This window comes from Cyprinus carpio, chromosome A2 (genome assembly GCF_018340385.1).
Source record: "Cyprinus carpio isolate SPL01 chromosome A2, ASM1834038v1, whole genome shotgun sequence".
NCBI classification, from domain to species: domain Eukaryota; kingdom Metazoa; phylum Chordata; class Actinopteri; order Cypriniformes; family Cyprinidae; genus Cyprinus; species Cyprinus carpio.
Genome location: NC_056573.1, coordinates 7,281,493 through 7,303,306, shown reverse-complemented (window position 1 = coordinate 7,303,306; position 21,814 = coordinate 7,281,493). Strand labels below are relative to the sequence as shown.

The window sequence follows — 21,814 nt, the reverse complement described above, 5'->3', positions numbered from 1 at the left end:
GAAAGACTCATTTAAAAAAGTAAGTAAACAACTCACACACTTAGATATTATTACTTTGTTACATCAAAAGAAGATTTAAAGTGGCCTTGAGTTTTTCATGAGTACTCAGCTCAAAATTTTAAGTAAATCTCAGTGACCAGTATTTACTGAACTTTGATGACTGATGAAGCGAATAATTAAAAAATAGTTAAAAGTTAACTATTAAAAAGAGTAGCTGAACAGAAGTTCACAAATGAAATATATTGTTTAAATTGTTACTGCCTTGAGTTATTATTTTGGAATAAATGTAAAATGCTTAAAAACAACTTGATGAGATTCATACTTGGCTTTAATAAACAGAATATTGATTACATTGTTAATATAAAAATATCAAATAAAATTGTTTTTGTTTTCTGGTAGTGTAAGTAATGTTTATTTAACCAAGAACATGTGATTTAAATTACATTTGATATGTAATATTTAAGAAAACACCTTTCCTTGCCTTGGTCAATTACAAGTATTTTAATTTCACAGATTATGAAAACGAAAGACAAGAACACAAAAACAAAAGCAACTGTATATTTGTAGAAATATACAACATTACAAATAACCAACAAAAAATATTAATTTTCAAAACCAGTCGCAAGGGTATATTTGTAGCAATAGCCAACATTACATAGTATGGTTTAAAATTATTGATTTTTCCGCGCGGGACTGTCAAGATCATGTTGCGCTTTTAGTAAATTTCTTACCTTAAAATACATAAAAAAACACTACGCCTGAATTAAAGTCACTCAAACCCCAAGCTCTTTAGGACCGCGCGGTGTCACATCGCTTTGTGCTCACCGCTCTCAAGAATGGGTTCAGTCAGCGCGCACAACACACGAAAAAGAATGGGTTCAGTCAGCGCGCACAACACACGCACTGCCATCTCCCAGCGCGAGAGGAGCGCGGCAATTTAATGACGACATAATCTGATGAAGTAGCAACAATCGGGGAAAAAAGTGGATCTTCATGCGCACATTCCCGGGAATATTCCAGCTGGCTTCAGGATGAAGACACCGATGGTAACTGTAGTGAAAACTGTTTGAATGTCTCGCATGTGTCCTGTGCAGCATTGTTGTTGAAGTACTGCGGCTCTCTGTTGCTCTCACATGCTGAATGAAAGAAGATTAAACACAACAATAATAATAATAATAACAACAATAATAATAAAAACCTTAATCCCCACTTCCTGATTAATGAGTTGTCGGAAATGAATCTTTGGGGACAGGAATTTTTGCTTTGAGAAAACAACACGGAATTTTGTGAATTTCTTTTTAAAATATGTAAAAAACATTTTCATAAATATACGATGCATTTTTATGCATTGCACAGTGATGTGAACTGTTTTCTTAATTTAGTATGACACTATTAAGTAAATGTCATTCTTTTAAAATACAGTAATATTGTACGTATAGTTGCATTTGCAAAACCATTATTGCGTGATTTGATGCATTAGTTTTAGGCGTCAATATTTAGTAAGAACCTGCAGGTTCTTATCATCTCAATCCCAGTCTAAATATTTGAGCATGAAAATGTTATTTGTATCCTATAATTGACTGCGCTGAGGGCACGAGTTGGTGATGATTTATGACCTTGCGCTCTGTGCTTAATTTGAACTTTTGTCCTCGTGTTTTCCAGCGTCATGGAGTAGCCGTGTTTCTCGCGATCACCATGTGCACCAGTCTGTTGTTCGTGTACAGCGTCAGCTACAACAATAACACTACAGCATCCAGCGCGTCTAAGGGCGCGTCAGGTGAGAAAGTGGAGCCCACCAGAGCGGCCCGCGCGCCTCCGGCACTGCAGGGATACAGCAGCATTATTGAGCACAAGGTAAACGCTTCTACTTTATGTATTCAAGTGAAGTTAATTGTCTGTAACCAATGGAGTGGTGCACATTTCTGAGTCCTTCTGGAAAATCCAGCTGTGTTTTGGAACAAAATAGCAAGTTTCTCACTACCCCAAGGTGGTTATTATTAGCTGGTTTAAGTTGCATGAGCTAAAATCACTTTTTAAAAGATATATCAGCAGTGACATTGCTATCGGAAATAATAATAATAGTATTAAAAATATTGTATAAATATTTTAAAAATTAGATTATCAATAGTTTATTAATAATATTTGAGTTTTATATATATATTATATATATATATATATATATATATATATATATATATATACCCACACACATACAGTAGGCTATAATGAAAATGTTATATATAATGAAATTTTATGTCTTTATATAAATTCTGTAAGACTGAACAGTAATTTCTTACAATAAATGACTATATTCTCAATTTTACTTTGAAATCAATGCACGCTAGGGCATTTTACAACAAACTGCGGGATATTTATGGGATAACAACAGTGATTTGGTTGGTTACCAGTGTACCTGCTGGCTGACTTTAATTTTCTTCTTGCTCATAATAATGTTACAGTCGGTTCCACTGTTATATGGAGAAACAGTTTAAGCATTCTGATTGACCTTTGAGCTCGATCATAACTTGCAATCTGCACTTTATGTACTGTAGCAGTTTTGTGATTGACAGTCATAATATAATGGGGGAGAGGGTTTGAACAGATATTAACACTCAGCATACAAAAGTCAAGAATGGTGACAATTTCAGCTTAAAAAAATAGTAGATATTCAAGAGATTCATTTCCTGATCATGTTCACTGTGAATTTAGTTACCATGAAATTGTAAAATGTTAGTGAGAAATATACTATAAATATAAGGACATGTTTTCACCAAATGTTTCTCTCTGCTTTAGATAAGGTGAAAATGTTCAGTAGCTTTTAGAGAAATTGTCCACCCCTGGATTGTCTTTTTTTTTTTTTTTTTTTTTAAATGTCCATGATTCAGAGTCATTATTTAAGATTAGATTTTGTATAGTGGTGTGCTTTTCAGACTTACGATAGTAACTTCAATGTATTTTTGATCAATAGAGGTCTTGTGGTTAAAAATTTAACTGTGGTATTTAAAATGTGTAACCACTGTCTACAGGCAGACATATTTCTCCTAGCTTTTTTTCAAACTTGGATCCAGTTCAGTCAATACTGCCTGCACTATTCTGACAGATTTAAAGCTTATTCAGTTGCTGACACGGTTAATCAATAAAACAGATTAGTTTGGAAAATGATAAAATAATTGCTGGTGTTCTCTAATCTCATCTTTGGTTAACTTGAGCAGTTTTTGGTTAAAAGAAGGTATCTCCATTTGACTTCCATCCCTTAATTGCATGAGCTTGAGTAGAGCAGGGCTGAAGAGAAGAGTCAGATTGCAGGAACTTGTACAGTTCCTTGCGAAACCTTCCTCCATTGCCCATTAATCACTATTTACTCCTGGCTCAGGCAGACGGGCCGTTCAATACACACCTGCCTTTAGCAATATCAGCTTCAACTGGAGTGAAATCACTCAATGCCCTCTTCTATCTGTTATTGATAAACCCAAAGCAATTTTTCTACAATGAGATTTGACACCACTTGCTAGTGACTGCCATTGTTTTACACATGAGGGCTGATAGAAGATGTACTGTTATGGTAGTCGCTGTGCACTTTAAGTCACAGAAGAGCTGTTGACAAAGCTAAATGACTCTGTGATCGATTGTCGAGTTACTTTGACGACTCTCTGTGGGCTGATCTTCCAGTGCACAGGTTTTTTTGGGAGGTCTCTGATGGCTGGAGTTCATTACATAATAGCATTAGTTTCAATATTTTAAAACTCATTCATTTAAACTGATATGAAAACATTGTAGGCAAGAACCTAAAATGGACTGACTTTTTACAAGAGTCAGTTGCAAACACCCTAATCTTTGACCTTGAAAATGCATTAAACGTTGCTATTTTTGGGCTGTTGAGATGAGAATTTTTAGTCTTTATTGTGGAATAATTCTTGCTATTGAAAAAGACACAAGTGCAGACATTAGTTTTGTGGTATTCAGTGATCTTGATTCAATGAGAGTCTTAATGCCTTTGTGAAATATAGTATTTTGTATACATATATTATTAATAATTAGTTAGTAAATGTTAAAAATGTTTGTCATGTTTATAATTGAGAGATGAATAATTTTGAAATAAATTTATATTTTGTAAACCTTATTTTATTAAACCACACTTTATATTTAGTAGTGTGGTTGAATACAAAATATGATAATATTGGAATTTTAGAGTGTCTTTATTTCAGTCTATTTCTCTCTCTCCCTCTCCCTCTATCTAAAAAAAACACATACATTCAACTAACATTCCAATATCATATCTAGTGGTTTAATAAAAGTGGTTTCAACTTTTGTTTCTGACTGTATGACTCAAGTGCAGAGGATCAGAATGCAGCGCATGTCTTTTCAAGTACTATTTAAGTGTCTCAGCCTCAATAGATGTCTGGGAGGTCTGTTTCTTTCAGAATCTGAATTTGGGTCTCTGCACCAGGTCAGTGGATGTCAGAGTGAAAGCAATGTATAATTTCAACATTTGCAATTTTTTTTTTTTTTTCAGGACAGTAAGGTCAAAGATGAGAGCAAAGCACATGAATCTGCTTAAAAGCAGTTGGTGTTGTAACTGATGGTGGAGTGCACATGCATTTATTCTGCTTTAAGACTTTAAAATGTGCAGGAGTTTAATCTTTAAAGTAGATGCCAAGTGCTGCTTATTGTTTTGTTTGCCATCGGATTATGTGGGTGGATTAAAAAGTCCATCATTACATCCGTGATGTCTGGCTGACAGTATAAAAAGAATGCATATTATACTGCCCCAAATTCAGACTTGCCAGTTCAAAGGAAACAATTCTCAAGAGCATGTTAGAGAACGTACAGCCTGCTAATGTGGTTTGAAAATACTGGAAGGGCTCAGTTTGGAAGAACCGCACATGGATGCAAATAGAATTATGAAAAACTATTTAAAATGCTTTTAAACCCAGCTGGATTCTTTGAAATGGTAAGAGATTTATGCTATTATTCTACTATTTCACAGAACTTAAAGAGATAAGACTTATGACTTTCTTCTGTGGAACACCAAAGGAGATGTTCATGCTGCTCTGTTACATACAATGAAAGCTAATGATGGGCTGTAAAACTCAGAAAAGGACTAAAAAGTAGTCTATTCATGTTGTGCACTATATTTGGAGTCTTCTCAAGTGACAGAAATCTATACTGAAAAAATTTAAATCGTTCACACTATCTTATCTTTGGCTCATTCATGTTTTCGTATTTAAACTTCAAAACATGAAGTAAAAAATGTTAAACCATTTTTTATGTGAATGAACCTAACTGGTTTTGTATGTGTCTTCTTGGAACTGATTGCAATGTCACTGAATGTGTCCTGCTCCTCACACAAATCTTATGACATCAAAAGACTTGAAATATAATATACAAATTGAACAAAATATTATTCTTATTCTTATTATTTATTATTATTATTATTATTATTAATATTATTTTATCACTTTGAAGCTTGTCAGACCTTGGTTAGTAAGAACCATTGTACAATGAAAATATTTAATTTTGTATTCTACAGAAAGGGGGTGGGGGGGGGGTTGGAATAACAGGAGGGTAAGTTACTAATAACAGAAGGTTCATTTTTCTATGAACTATTCCTTTAAGAATGATAGAAATTGATTTTATATTCCATATCTCTTACAATTCTTCATTACATGGCACATTAGAATCACACAGGTTTGGATCCATATGTACTTTGATGATTCAGTAATTGAGAGGACTTATGATTTGAGATGGGCGACTGAGAGATACATCAGTACTGTAGCATTCAAGTGGACATCCAAGGATTTGCACTTTTTGTCCTCAGCATGTGATTGTGACTGTGTATGAGGACAATTCACTACTCAATTGTACCACCTTTGCACACTATACAACCCCAACAAAAGTCCATCTCCATTCATTCATTCATTCATTCATTCATTCATTCATCTGCAATCCAGTTTACCCACATGCTATACTGCTGCACAAAATCATGGCAAAGGTAACAAAAGGGGAATGTGGGGCACCCTTATTGCACAAGGACTTCTGGATTATGGCAAAATTATAATAATGATTATTTTGTTCAGTATTGTAATAACGATTATTTAACACAATTAGAAGACAATATGATAAAAAATCTTGAGCACAAATGAGCATTTGTTTACTTCATGATAGCAATATACATCATCAAGGAATTTTTTTTAACTGAAAATAAGGTTGCTATGAGACCAAAAGTTTTGTTTTTTAATTTTGAAATTTCACAATTCTTGATACCCATTTTGATATCACAACAGAAAATAATACTAGGCCAACAAATGTAAGTGAAAATGTACTCAAGAATTATTGAAGACATGTAAAAAAATCAATAATACAGAAATACTTTCATTTATAAATCATTGAACTTTATATAATGCTTAAACGATCATTAGTTAATATGTATTCACATAGCTAGAAATATGAGATAATGTTCTTGTTAATGTTTACCAACGAACATAATAAACATTACCTAATAATTAACATATAATTATTTAATGTAAATTTAAATGCTAAAAAATTTCAGTAAACTTTCAGTTCATATGATCTTCATTTGTTGGTCTTTGTTTGTTGTGTCTACCTCTATTTACACATCTTAACAAATAATCTATTAATTATTTGTTCATGTTTTTGCAGTAACCACACTAAAATAGAAACTATTCATCATTTGCAAATGTTTATAAATGTTTAATAATCATTAATACCTTTTATGAGCAGTAATCTTGATGGCAAAAAGTGTCAAAAAAGACCTGAATTTACCCTATTCACACATCTTTACTCCTTATTTATTTATCATTTGTTCATGTTTTTGCAGTAGCCAATCTAAAGTTGAAACTATTCATCATTTGCAAATGTTTATAAATGATTACTACTCATTTAGGATCATTATGGGCATTGTACTTTTAGCTAATGTTACAAGGTTTGTGTAAAGAGTGGGTGGTTAGGTTTAGCTAAACTAAAGACACAACAGATTGTAATTTTGGTGCAAAAAGAAGGTTTTTATTTACTTAACACTCACATTAGTATACTACTCTTCAGTATATCATTAAACAGGATATTCCTTGAATCATAAATAAACAGGAGAAAACAGATTTTTTTTTTATAAAGAAAATACTTAATTTATCAAACAATATAATATAAACGGTTTGCGTTCCCTTATAGTAATCAAATTGACCCCTGTACACGGTTGACCGTTTAACCAACCCTTAAACCTACCCATACCACCAAACCTGTCCCTAACCTTACTCGTATCACACCTCAGTAGCAGCAAAAGTGTTGTGCATTAACACAACCTTTTAAACATTTTATAACATCTGTTAAAATCATTTGTATATTTTCATATAGAATTGAAAGTTTAATGACATTTGTAAGTATTTTAACTTACATGAAAAAATGATTTGTTAAATATTATCTTATGTTTAATAAGTTTATTAGCAAACATTATCTCAACACATTATCTCTTGTCTCTAACTCTTTGAATATATATTAACTAATGATACATTAAGCATTATATAATGCTTGTTAATGAATTATTAATGAAAGTTATTATAAAGTGTTAGCAATTAATCAAATGTAAATAAAAAAAGAAGTTTTCACTATTAATTAAATTTACATTGATTTGTATTAAAGCTGCAAAACTCATTCATTCAAGAGCAGTGAGTGATTTTCTCTTTTTCTTTAGTTTGATTAATGCCATAGATTACAGCGGGTAGGCTGCTGTCACTTTAAGACCTAATGCATGTATACAGTATACTGATACACGTCCGATTTTGTCCCAAGAATAGACTGCATTTTATGACAGTCATGTTACCTGTTTTAACTGATTTGGATGTAAAATTTGTAATTTTTATTAGGAGGGGCAAAAAAGAACCACTGTAAAGGAACAGAATGCAGCACAATAATTGTTTTTATCTCGATTGTCATTTTTCATAATCATTGGAGGCTAAAATCAAAAGTGAAACTAAAATTTGATCCCAAAAAGCTCATCAGTGTGGGAGACAAACTCTCTCTCCACCTCCCCGGTCTTTTGAGTGTGATTATTTTACTGTGAAAATGCAAAACAAGTCAAAGATGAATTTGACTTATATAAAGTTAATTAATTAATTTGTTCAAATGTCCATAGGTATCGCAATTATATTGTTATTGTGAATTCTTTCGGTCACAATAATTGTTGCATGAAAACCTGATATTGTGACTAGTGGTCGACCGATATTGGTTTCTTAACAGCTGATGCCGATGCCGATGCCGATATCTTGGAAAGCAGGGTGGCTGATGGCCGATATAAAGCCGATATAATTTTATTTAATGTCACTGAAAAAAATTTATACTAAATTTTTTAAAGGGAAGTGGTTGCAATCAATTTATTTTAGCTACATTTAAATAAATAAATTTAGTTGACTAACTTACAAAAAAATATTATTATGAAATGTAGCTAAAATAAATTGTTTGCAACCACTTCCCTTTAAAAAATTTAGCATAAAAATTTAGTTACCTTAAAAAAAAATTAGTAAATTCAATGAATCGTTTTTATTCATTGTATTTAAGAAATTTGAAATCATTTGAAATGGGTAAAAAAAATAAATGTGTAAAATAAACTATAAACTAAAGTATTTTTCTCAAATAAACAAATATTTAATAAAAATATAAATAAAAAGGAAGTAAACACTGTAACCAAAAGGGCACTCAGTATTATGGGAAGTTTGTGTGCATTGGAAATCACATTTTTTTTTTCAAATAAAGCCAAGGTAACACTCATTTTACAAACAGCACACAGTGAAAATGACATTGGGCAAAAGCATGAGGTGCAGCATAATTTGAAATCACAAGTTTAAAGTTTGTCGATCGCACATGTCAGTGAAGCTGAACTCTCCTCCTGTCAGCATTCAATTCACACGGCCCGACCGTCAGACAGAGAACACACGATCATGCAGGACACACATCCACACTTCATAAGATCTCACAGCTGGATTTGACTAAGTTTGCAAGGTTTTTGAAATAAGATGTTCATTAGTCATTTAAAGATTTGTTTAATTGATGTAAAAGCGTATTTGCTGAATGCTGACGCCAAACGAGAAAGTATTATTATGTTTCCCTTTCTATTACTAACAATATAAAAGCAATTGTTATAATACTTTTTTGTATACATTTTAATTTCTTTGTTTAACCATTATTTCTGATTATTAGACAGACGTCTATCTGTATTAGACAGAACTGTAAACAACGACAGCGAACAAGAGGGAGAATGAGAGCATTGTGTGTTCAGGCGCTGCATTCTCAGCGCCGTCAAAATAAAAGTCTGTCGGGCCATCGAAATAGAAAGTCCCGCCACGAACGTATCGGTCAAACAGAAAAACTTAGCGGCTGATGCCGATATTTGAAAAATGCCAAATATCGGCCGATATATTGGTCTTGGCAATATATCGGTCGACCACTAATTGTGACAGCAATTTGTGCCATTTGTTGGATTTTTATTTCCATGCCCCTGGGAGTATGGTCCCACATATGGGATTGAGAACGTTTGGTGATGTCGCATAACTGCCAAATTCAAACTGTGGTTTCGCGTGTTGGCTGGCACTGAGCCAGAGAGAGACGTGCACTGCTCTTGTCATATTATCACAGCTGTGCAGTGTTATTAACCACATAATGCATATTTTAGGTTTCAGACATTTAAACACACATAAATACTAAATTTAGAGTTTGAAAAATACACACATATGTCTATGGAAGCAACAATAACAATCTATTCAAATTATATGTATCTGAATCAGATACATATAGTGTAAGTAACTAAAAAGTTCACTCCATTCTTCACCCAGTTCACGCACCACTTATTACTTGTATTTCTGGAGAGATTGATGAATTCACGTGCTGTAAATCCGACTGACAGGACTCTTTGCACTGCAGCGTGAACAAACATGGCGGCGCCGATCTCACATTACAGATCACGATCAAGATCATTTAGAGCGGTTTTTATATGAAAAAACCTACTCCTCTACACATATTTATGAATCGGAATATCAGATTGTTCATGACATGGTATAAAAGTTTGAATATTTTAAATAAAAAAAGGAAAAATGAAATAAAAGCGATTCATCTGTCATATAGTGTTATTGTAGACGCGGTGTGTCACGTGACAAGCCTGACGCGTTGCCATGGAAACAGTAAGGGGAACGTTCTAAAATAACGGTCGCCTTAAAAAAAACTCACTCTGGGGGGACCGCTAGAATATTTTAAACTCACCACTGAAAAGGTTAACTCAGCAGCAGTGCTTTTTTTCTAAGTAATGTTGACATAGTACAGTCAAATATTAGATGTAAAAGGATCATTTAATTTTGACGGTCAGTTTGAAAAAGGTTTTTATCCCAGCCTCTGCAATTAACAGTTTCCGGAAAGTGGATGCTGATAGGGTTGGTCCCCCTACTCTCCGCTGAGCTCTCTCTGCATTTCATTTGCTGGATGACTGCCCCTTTGAATCCTCCCAGTGTGGGACGAGATGAGTGTCAGTTCTTCTCTCGACTGTGGAGAGGGAAGAGAAGCTGAGTGAGAGAGAGAGAGAGATCCCAGTGGTCTTCCCTCAGCTCAGCAAACCGGGCTGATGTCTCCAGTGATGGTGGATTTGCACGCTCTCAGCTCTGGGCTTAAAACATCCTCTCCACACACTATGAAAACACACAACCTGTGGATGTAAACCAGTAGGGGAGCTTTAAATGTGCATTGATATGTACACCTCAGGAATACAATTTTAGAGGGGACTGGGAAGGAAAGGTAATGAAAGTCCTTCCCCTACAGTCACTATCTGCCAGTTCAGATGGTACTATATGCCTGATACCTCATTTCCATTAGGTACTAAAATTCTGTTTTTCCCAAAAGCTTGTTTTTTGGAGCAGATTTGACTTTTATGATGGCCTAGTGACTGCTTAGTACATGGATAAATTTTTTGAGTATTTGCAAACCAATGTTTTTTTGCTGCTTGCTATGGGGCATACTATTGCATACTTTTATGGATTTGGATGACCATTTAACCCCAAGAGTTAAACGGGTTATGTTATTTTTTATTCATTTTTTTAATTTCTCCTTGAGCTACACTTACAGTGTTTGAAGTTTCCACCCTCTCTCTGACCTGAACAATTAAATAGGTCATTTTTTGCAGCTGTGCTTTAAGAAACACCCCTTCTTGAAAATGAAAAATAAATAAATAAATAAATTATTGCATATTTCATAAAAATGGTTGCTAGAACCATCAAAATGTGTCAAAACATGCATGCATTCCCTTTGAAATGGATAAATTTTTAGGGATGCACAATATATCATTACTATATCGGTTTCTAACGGGCTTAGTGTTTTTTTTTTAGTAGTAGTATTGGTTAATATTTTTTATATATATCTGATGGTGGCTGATATTTACAGTATTTTCTGTTTCTTTTGGCAGTATTATTATTATTATTATTTTATGTGTATTTTATTTATTTAAATAAAAATATTTTTTTAAATACTGTATATCAGATATTGGCCAATACTGCCATTATTTTTACATGTACAGTAGATTATTTTTACATGTACAGTAGATTATCTTTGTGTCATTTCACTCACTTATTTATTTATTTCTTACACAAATTATGTATCATTTTAATAACACCTATTTATAGATTATCAGCCACAACATGGCATTAACTCTTTCCCCACCAAACACAGAATTTTCTGGGTTTCCGTGTTTTCACTGTTATATGCTCGGCTGATCTCCTGATTGAGTCCACAATCTCCCGATCACAAACACCGACTAGGAATACGCAGAAACGAACAATCTCATTACTGATGCATATGAAAAATAATGCGATCATCAACAATAAATAGCATATAAATAAATGAAAACTGCCTAATGTTGCAGAGTGAAATGCTGATCCCGGAAGTGGTAAAGGACTTTGAAGCTTTGAGGGTGTTGATGGAAGCGATCTACTGCATCTATGCTTTGATCATCGAACTGAATATGATCCAGATGTAGTCTTTGATAAAAATGCGATTTTCTCAGCTGTTTGATCAAAATGTTACTTTTTTTAATGAAACTTACCTACATTCAAGTGAGCTTGAAGCTAGAATAAAACAGACTTTTTTTTTAAGTAGAGGCTTTGTTCTTTATTTTGATGTATTGTATGTTCAGATATTCATACAACAAAATGAAGAGTTCAGATGCAAAATCTCTAAGTGCCGTCTGAAATTTTAATCTAAAATGAACATTTTATTACTATATTTACAGTATGTTTAGTTAATTCACTTTAACGGCATAGAAAATGACCAATACATTGCCATTAAAGTAAAATTACTGAACCTAAACATAGCAGCCTGATAAAAATGCAAATTTTAGAAGAAAATTTCAGATGGCACTTAGAGGCTTTTGCACCTGAATTCAAAAATGCTGGACGGTGGCTGGCAACTTATTTCAAAAACGCTGGCGGTAAAAATTGTTAATTATCAGCTTAGCAGCATTGGCTAAAATCTGGCTTTTTCTCTCCGTTTAGGCCTTCCATCCACACTGAGACGGTGTTTTTGTCAAGGAAAATTAAGCTTTTCGAAAATGCTCTCCAAAGTGGATAAATTTAAAAATGCAGTTTTCGCATTCAAGTGTGAACGTTGAAAACGGAGGCTTTTGAAAATGATGTTTAGTCATGTCACACATATTGCACCAATCGACATCTATGTTTATATCAGTATTGTGCCTGTTATGTGCTTTTCATTTTCACACTGTTGCTAAAGATATGTTACTTTGTACACTCTTCATATTACAGTCCAGCAAAGATGACAGGAAATTTACTCACAATTGCTGTCCTGTAGAAAAACATGAGGGCAGTTGGATTTTAGATCAAACATTTAATGGTGAGTGAGCGTGACCTGGATGCATCAGCGAATGAAAAGATATTTGTGTAAATAAAATGATCTTGCCAGAAGAATTGTATGAAAACTTATTTATGAGGTTTTACACGTTTTCCGACATTTCAATGTGGATGAGAAACTTTTGGAAAACGCTAGTGTGGATGGAGAGAATTTTAAAATGAAAATACAGTGTTCTAATGTCTCTGGATTAATGTAGATGTAGCCTTAGTTATTTCAGCTGAGGCCATAACAAGTAGTTCTTCATGATTATACTCAATTGGTCTCTGCTGAACGCTCATCTCCTCCAGAGACACTGCAGATCCTTTTATGTCGAACAAAAGCACTCTTGCTAGCATGTGGTGGGAAGCACTACAAACAGTACATGTTTAGACTTGAATTCCTTCATGAATGTATTATCTTGGACAGTCCGTTTGGGTATTCTAGGTCAGGAAACCGCTTCTGGATGTTTCAGTACAAAACAGGAAACGGTGATGTTGGAAGCACTTGACAGTACAGAATGATAATTTTATGTTTTCATGTTTAACCTCTTATTTTCTCTAATCCGTCAGCTCGAGGGGATGATGTTTGCTGGTTAAGCCTCAAAAGGCATTTTGCAAACCATAAACTGCTACACTATGCAGGAAGGTGTGCGTACATAACAGATGGATTGATCTTCCTCTGGCTATTCTCCTGGTGGGAAATGAAGAGGGGAAAGCAGCAGATGAATTGGATATTAATGATTTTTTTTGCCCCATAGAGCTCTAAAAGCCCAGGGCATTATGCAGCTATTTAGCAGTGATTGATGAGTTTGTCGTTCAGCCTCAGAAAAGAGCGATCAAGCTGTTATTTGTATTTTCGATGTAATCTGGCCTTGGTAAGTTTGTATGCCGATAACATTTCCCGTGAGAGTCGCAACATATTGCGTGAACCACATGGAGCAATTTATTATTGCTCCACCAAGTCAAATAATTCCTATGAAGTCGCTCTAAATGAGCATTTCTTAGTCGAAAGAAAAAAGCAAATGAGGAATAGTAAAAAAAAAAAGAAAACTCAAATGACTTTAAAATATGTTCTTAACTCTCAAAAATAAAGGTTTCAAAAGAGGTCATTAGAAGACCCATTTTGAAGAACCAATTTGGGTTCCCCAAAGAACATTTTAGTAAACAGTTCTTAAAACAACCTTTTTTTTTTGTGCAAAGAATGTTTTAATAATCTAAAGAATAATTTAACCTTTTGTTCAGTTACAAGATTCCATAGATGTTATGTTACCATCGATGCCAATAAAGAACCTTTATTTTTAAGGGTGTAGATGAATTGCTAATATTAATATAATCCTGAGGACTCAAAGCAGTTCAGGTTCAATCAAATTACCAATTTATCCTTTAGTTTCTCCACTGGGATCAAACCACAACGATCTGAGAACCAGCTGACCCTCTGCACTATAGTTTATACTAAAGTGGTATTCCCAGAAGAATTCAGCAGTTTTGCCCACATTTCAACACTGACTAATGGCACGGCTTCACAAGCTTGAGGGATGCCGTTGACAGCTCTCATCAGCACCTGACATGACAGATTGAAATATTGCACAATAGTTTGGTCCCAAACACAATTGACAGCCCATTGTGTGAAACTTCCTAAGCTCTATAGTACAGATAGAGCATTATCATTCATTTTTATCCATATGCAGATCCCCGCTGGGAGTCCATAGTAATTCAGGATCAGTCCTGTTGCTGAGGGATAAGCAAGAATGTGGGAGATGAATGGAGAATGTTTGCAACAGAATCTCCTTGATCTGGGCGCTTTAATGACTTCTTCTGATATCTGCCAGCTATTATAGATTTGAACACACTTTCTTTACAGCTATTAAGGAGGTCAGGGGTTTAAAGAGAGGTCTGAGTGGTGAATCAAATACAATTATGTACCCTATAGAGGGATAATGGGCTTTGTTATTAAGTCTAATCATATTGAATTAATCACTTTTAAACTGAAGAGAGTCTTCAGGGTTAATTGCACTAAATGTGCCTTATTCTCCTGGTGAACTAGAAACTGGCAAACAATACAGCCTGAAAAAACAGAACTGCCCTTTTTATGAAGAATGCCATATGAACATACTGTACACGGCAATTAAAACACACATGACATAAAAAATGCAAGAAAACAAATAAAAAAACCACATTTTATGAAGAATGCCATAATGCCCTTTTTATGAAGAATGCCATATGAGATGCAATATTTTGTTGATATCAGATTTTATTTTTTAATTTTAAGCATTCATGTTACACGGCAATTAAATCACAAGAACACATGACATAAAAAAATAACAACTACAAGAAACATAAAATCAAAAAAAATAACAAAAAAATATTATATTTGAAAAAAAAAAAATAAAATCTAAAAAAAAACAATAAATTACATAATAACAAAAATATAATAATTTCAACATGAAAAAATTTTAATTAAATGTGACAATGTACAGACAAAATATACTTCAGTTCTTGCGATGGTGTCTAGGTTGTGATAGTGCAGATTCACATGAGTTGTGGTAATCGATAAAAACCCATCATACACAAGTTTTGGTTATGTTTGCATGCAGAGTGTGAAAAAAACATCCCATGTATAAACCATGCAAAACAAAGAGCACAACCAGTGAAACAAACACCATCCACTCAACAGCCCATGGAGAAACTAGAGCGTGTGCATAATCAAGTGTTTGAGCATTATCAACACAAAGTTTGAGTCTCAGTAGCTCAGCAGAAGCCCAGGATCATTATCATTATCTGATAAAGAGAATAGAAGTTAATGACTGGCTGAGCGTGTGTTTATTCATGTGTTTTAAAATGACATGATAGGATGTCTCTAATAAATACTGTCTGTCATTATGGGAATGGCCATGTGCCTTAAGAGCTGTGTGTGTTATTATTGTTACACAATTGTACTGATTTCATCCAGCAAAAACACAAACACACACAGCATGTATGTCAAACAGAAACACCCTAAAACAGCCCCAGCAGTATTCGGGTTCTTATCCTGTGAAGCATCTCATCTGGAGTTGTTTACTTTCACATTTAGTTGTTTGTGAACTTTTCCAGCCCTTTTTTCAACTCTGCTAAGTTTTTGATCGGGTCGATCACATTTTTGTGGCTTTTATTGCTGTTTGCAGGATTTTAAAGAAAAACTCTCAAAATAATTACATATAAAAGTGTTCTGTAAATTTATATAATTCATGAAATTTTTTTTTTTGACAGGATAGGTTTTGTAAACACCCTTTGAGTTAGAATTATTAACAGAAAATGTGTGTGATTTTATGTTTTCATGTATTGAAGCTACTGGAAAACACAAGACCCAAAAATGAAAATAAAGTGGTGTGAAAAAGTGTCCTGATTTCTATTTTTATTTTTTTTTGCATGTTTGTCACACTTTAATGTACGGAGCCCCGCACATGACATGCAAGAAAATATAAATAAATTGTGCGCAATGTAATAAAACGTGCACACAATTACTATTGCAACACATTACTTGCTGTGATATTTTACTATTTCGTTCCCTCGATTTACTATTGCGTTCCTTTGATTTGCTAAATCGTGTACACGATTTTACCCAGTCATTTAAAAATAACACATTTCAGAGCTGTAACAACAATACTGTGATACCGTGAAACTGTGATATTTTTGGTTAAGGTTATCATACCGTCAAAATCTCATACCGGCCCATGCCTACCCTCGAGCCATCCAAGGTTTATATGACTTTCTTATTTCAGACAAAACAATCAGAGTTAAAAATGTCCTGGGTTGCGTTTCCTAAAAGCTTCATAAGCCTAAGAAGTTCGTAAAAAGGATCGTACAACTGATCTTAATATTACAGTCTGTTTCCCAAAAGCATTGTAACTTAAGTAGCACTTGAAAATCATTGTAGATCTACGAGTGCTCTGGAGTAATCGTAATGCCCTTAGTGCATCATAAGAAGACAGATTTATGCTGTCACCTGCAGGACAATCGGCAGATTATACCTTTAGGTTAATTCAAATGCAATGATTATAATATAAGGATTTGATTGTACTTTATTGGATTTTATTGTAAACTTTATTCATTTTTTGTTATTATTTTATAATATAGGTAATTGAAATAATTAAATGAAATTATTAAAAAGGGCAGAAAAATAGAAATACGCATCTAAATTTAATGACTGAACAAAAAAAAAAAGATTAAAAGAAGTAATGTAGAAAATATGCTTCAAAGACTGGGGGAAAAAAATGTCAATAGCTAGCTGACGTGCACGAAAACCAGCCATGTATTGGACCCGGAAATAACGTCTCTCTTTCTCTCTCTCTCTATAAAGTATATTATATATTATTATGTAAAGTATAATATTATACACCATAATGTAATATAATAAAATAAAATATAATAAAATATAATATTTACTATTATATCCGAGTTGTCTGGAATGCAGCATTAGATTAACATTTCAATAAACGAGAGTGTACTACAATTATGAGCCATTCTATTAGGTGACATTTCAGCACTTGGCAGACAGATAGCGACTCCTAAGTAGCACTTAAAGCACAGCTAAGTGAGATTGCGTTAAGTGCATTTTTGGGAAACGCATGTGAAACAATAATGAACAACCATAAAATGCATAGAAAATTATCTTAATCACTAAGATCAATCGTCATTGGGAAACCCGGCCCTGGGTCTCCCAAGCTTTATAATGGCAGTGAATGGGCGATATTCAATAGTCCAACAGAAGTCCAATAAACTGCATCCATCCATCATAAAAAAAGTGCTCCACACGGCTCCAGGGAGTTACTAAAGGCCTTCTGAGGTGAAGCAAGGCGTTTGTGTAAGAAAAATATCCATATTTAAAACTTTATAAACCATCATCTCTAGATTCTGCAAACTGACGTATGTGTGTACACGAGAGAGAGTGGCGTCCAACGGATGACATAGGCGTAGCAGTTTATTAGACTTCTAATGGAGTCTTGAATCTGACCCATTCACTGCCATTATAAAGCTTGGAAGAGCCAGGGAATTTTTTTAATATAATTATGATTGTATTTGTCTGAAAGAAGAAAGTAATATACAGATGGCTTGAGGGTGAGTAAATTATGAGGTAATTTTCATTTTAAGGTAAACTATCCTTTTAAGTAAAGTAATTAATTAAGAAGAATATCAAACCTGACACTGGTTGTTCAGTGCAGTACATGGTCTATGATTCTTTTTCGATTTAATTCCATTTTGGCATCAGATGGGATGCCAGCAGAAACACTTTGATGGCCCCTTCAATAGTAGGTCTTTTATCTCTATACCAACTGTTATTTTACTTAGAAAGTTGGCAGAAAGGATTAATTCCATAATGAAGGTGCACCAGGCAGTGCAGTGATAAATTTAGCCTTAGTTATTAAGGTCAAAATACATACAGAGAAAATACAGTAAAATATATATACAATTTCAGACATTCCTCAAACAACCTAGACAGCATTAGAGTTAGTTGAACAGCTAGGTGGGTAATTAGTTCCATAATTTTTACTGAGTTTGTGTTAGGGTAAAAAAACAAGAACAAAAAAAATTGTATTAAAAAGACAAATTTACCCAAACTCCTCAGGGAAAGCAAGTCTTGTCTGAATAGGTTTTAATGCTGTTCAGTTTCTTAATGCATTTAATAGACAGTTATTGCATTTATCTATTAGAGCCTAAATTCAATGCCTACATTCTGTTCTGCATTGTACAACCACTGCAATCCCATAGCTAGACTGTCAGCAAATTATGGAGAAAGTCCTTTTTAAAAGCAAAAGAAGGGGATGTTTAGCAACATAAGGGATGTTTAGCAGAAGTAAACTATCTGTGGTATTTATCTGTTGTGTATACAATATATAGCTGTCTGCAAATCTTTATTCTGCAGAACACAAAAGAAGATATTTTTAAGAATGTTTCAACAATTTTTGTCCAAACAAAAGTCAGTGAGGTAACAAATATATACCCCCCCAAAAAAAAAAACATGGGGACCATAGCACTGCAGTGAGCCAACCCAGATGTTAACATTACTCTGGTTCCCTTGACCTGGTTACCCTTGCTTTTTTAATTGGCTTTTTGATTATTGCAGAAATAAGCTCTGTGGTCAACAAAAGTTTATGATTCTCACATATTTTGTTCATCATGATAATTTTCACAAATTAACATAATTTTAATGAACTTAAGCAATCGTCAGAAGTAAAGAGCTAAACGTAGGCTAAAAACAAACTACACCACTTAAGCGTCATCATCACTAAGCTTCCGAAAACTCTCAATCTTTTATTTAAAAAAAATAAAAATATCCCATCCTTTACAAATTGACAATTTTAACAATGAAAAATGTATACACTTTAGTATTGACTCCTACCTTTACGGTATTATATCATTATACTACATTTCTAGCATGTTTTTGACATTAAAATGTACTATTCTGGGTGTTTCTGGGTCAGTCAGACCTGCATATTATTATAAAATGTCCTTGTCTACTTCAGAAAACTGCGCTTTCAAGTAGTCCCATGATTCATGCTCGAATCTTCTCCTTTTTTTCCCTCCAGAATGCCCTCCCCCCTTTCAGTGAGCTTGTTCTTGCAATCCTAACCCCTCCTCACACTTTTACTATGATTGCCCCTTCTATAGTATGCCTTTCCTCTCTGCCATCGCTCTCCTTGAGAGGAAGTTTTTTTTCTTTTATCATCGTGGCCCATCTCTGGTTTATAAGCCTGGGGATGGATGCTAATTCCTCCCTGGGGGCTTGTTTTAAAGAATCCCGGATGTCTGCGGCTGGACCTAATCTGTGCTTGCAAACAACACAAAGTGTTTGCAGGGAAGCACCTTTTGTATTCAGGGCAAAGCAATCATCCCAATGGGGAGCATCTTTGTCTCATCTCAATTCTGACAGTGTCTCCTGTTTTTTTGTTTTAATTTGTTTTTATTTTTTTGACTCATTTTACTGCTCTTTCTTGCACCCTCTGTCTTTCCTTTTTCTATTCAGTCATAACACCTAAGAGGAACAGAAATATTAGAGACACATTCTCTGTGTGTCTTTCTCCTGCTGAGGAGGTGATGAGCCCTCAGTATGAAGTCACAAGAGCCTCTGTGGCTCACAGATTAAGTTGGAGGATGAAGATGTAGGCTTTACCTTTCACAAACACACATGGAATGTGTGATGCTGATGATGCTGGAAGGGTTACATACAAACAGACCTAACAAATGTGTTTCTTTTTCAATGCTTTTTGTGTTCTTTTACACTATGCCAATACTAATAATTAAATTTTGTGTTGTCAGGGACTAAACTGTTGTAGGTTGTGGAGTGATAATTTAAATGCATTTGTCAAAAATACAACACTATTACAGCTAGTCTGCTCTAATCTAATGATGACTATTATTAAGCCTATAAATTGCTAGTTAGCAACAGCATCTTTAAACACATTAATAACATAATAATAATAATAATAATTTTATATATATATATATATATATATATTAGGGGTGGAACGGTTCAACTTTATCATGGTTCGGTTTGTATCACGGTTTTAGAGTCACGATTTCAGTGTGGTTCGGTATGTGCTGTTTATGGAAAAACTATTCTTTTGAATACAAAATAAAGAAAATAAGAATATTCTATCTTACTACAAGCAACAGAAAAAAAAAAAACAAAAAAGAAAAAAATAATTTTTTATTATTTTTTTAGGTAGGTCTAGCATTAATTTTTAGGTACAGAAATTGAATGAAGTAGTCAAATGTAATACAGCATTGCATATTTGACTGTATAAATTAAAGATTACTCTTTATACAAGTCACAAAAGCTAACCGATCAACAGCAGTAAATGTTTTATTTGTTGTTGCTGTTCGATTAATATTAAGACTGTGACTTTAAGAGAATGCACTGATTCAGTGCACTGATACAGTACATTCTATGTCGGCTAATACTTCAGAGAGAGCTTGTGTGTTCCGGGACGCATGCACAAATCTTCTCACTGCTTGCACGAGCTTGTGTCCTCTGGCTTTTAAATGTTTAAACTGGCAAAACTTAAATGAGTTTAGTTTCAACACAGAAATCAAAGCGAACTGTCCAATCCCTATTATATATGTATTATATTATTTCTGGCAGGTCACGTTAGTCAAGCTCGCATCAGCTGACTCTCAGCTGATCCACATCTAACTATAGGGATACGACACCTACCACAGCATCCATATATAAGGTCCTTCAGTATTATCAGCTAGGGCTGTGTGGTTAATTGAATCACAATCGCGATTTGAGACTTTGCAGTTTGCCAATCACAAAGCCTGCGATGTGGGCACGATATTACTCTGTTCCAGAGCATATGCATGACTCCCAGACTTGAGTGGCAGCTTTACTAACCAATAGGGTGAGCGCTCTCTGTTCTCCCCAATCAGCACTGCTCTAGCCAACTGCGTAAACGTAAAAAAATAAAACATAATAATAAAAAACATCAGAGAGCGGGATAGAAAGAGTGTGTGTGATTATGCCGTATACAGGGTCAGATCAATAATTAGGCAAATTAATACTAAAGAAAAACTTATCTAATATGAGATTATTTTGGCTTTGAAATGACAGACACGAAACAAAAAAGGTAATGTTAATTTGCGAGAGCTGTGTCACAACACATATAAAGAGTTCTCTTATCTGTTCTGCTTTCAGCACTGGAAAATAAAATATACATTTTTAGAAGTACATGAACGCTATCTTGCACATTTTATCTCCCCAACAGATTCTAATTTGAAAGAAGTTTATAATGCATGTTCGCTATTCCAAATTCAGAAGACCGCACACACAGCCTGTGTCTCTGAATGATGAATGCCTCCTCAGGGGGCAGCGCTTGCAGGCTCACCACCTGATCCCTGAAGGAAGTAGTGGAAACCTTGGGCACATAGCCGAGCCGGCCCGAACTCTAGGC

The 21,814-nt window shown here is 34.2% G+C and overlaps 1 protein-coding gene across 1 annotated transcript in view; it reads left to right on the top strand.

Moving 5' to 3' along the window:
* The first annotated feature begins 877 nt into the window (after positions 1-877).
* The window catches only part of st6galnac5a (ST6 (alpha-N-acetyl-neuraminyl-2,3-beta-galactosyl-1,3)-N-acetylgalactosaminide alpha-2,6-sialyltransferase 5a), a 53,495-nt gene continuing 32,558 nt past the window's right edge, over positions 878-21,814 (top strand). Inside the window, exons 1-2 of the mRNA XM_042770921.1 lie at positions 878-1,046; positions 1,663-1,854. Of these exons, the coding sequence (XP_042626855.1) occupies positions 1,032-1,046; positions 1,663-1,854 (207 nt within the window). The 5' untranslated portion in view covers positions 878-1,031. The remainder of the gene's footprint in view (positions 1,047-1,662; positions 1,855-21,814) is intronic.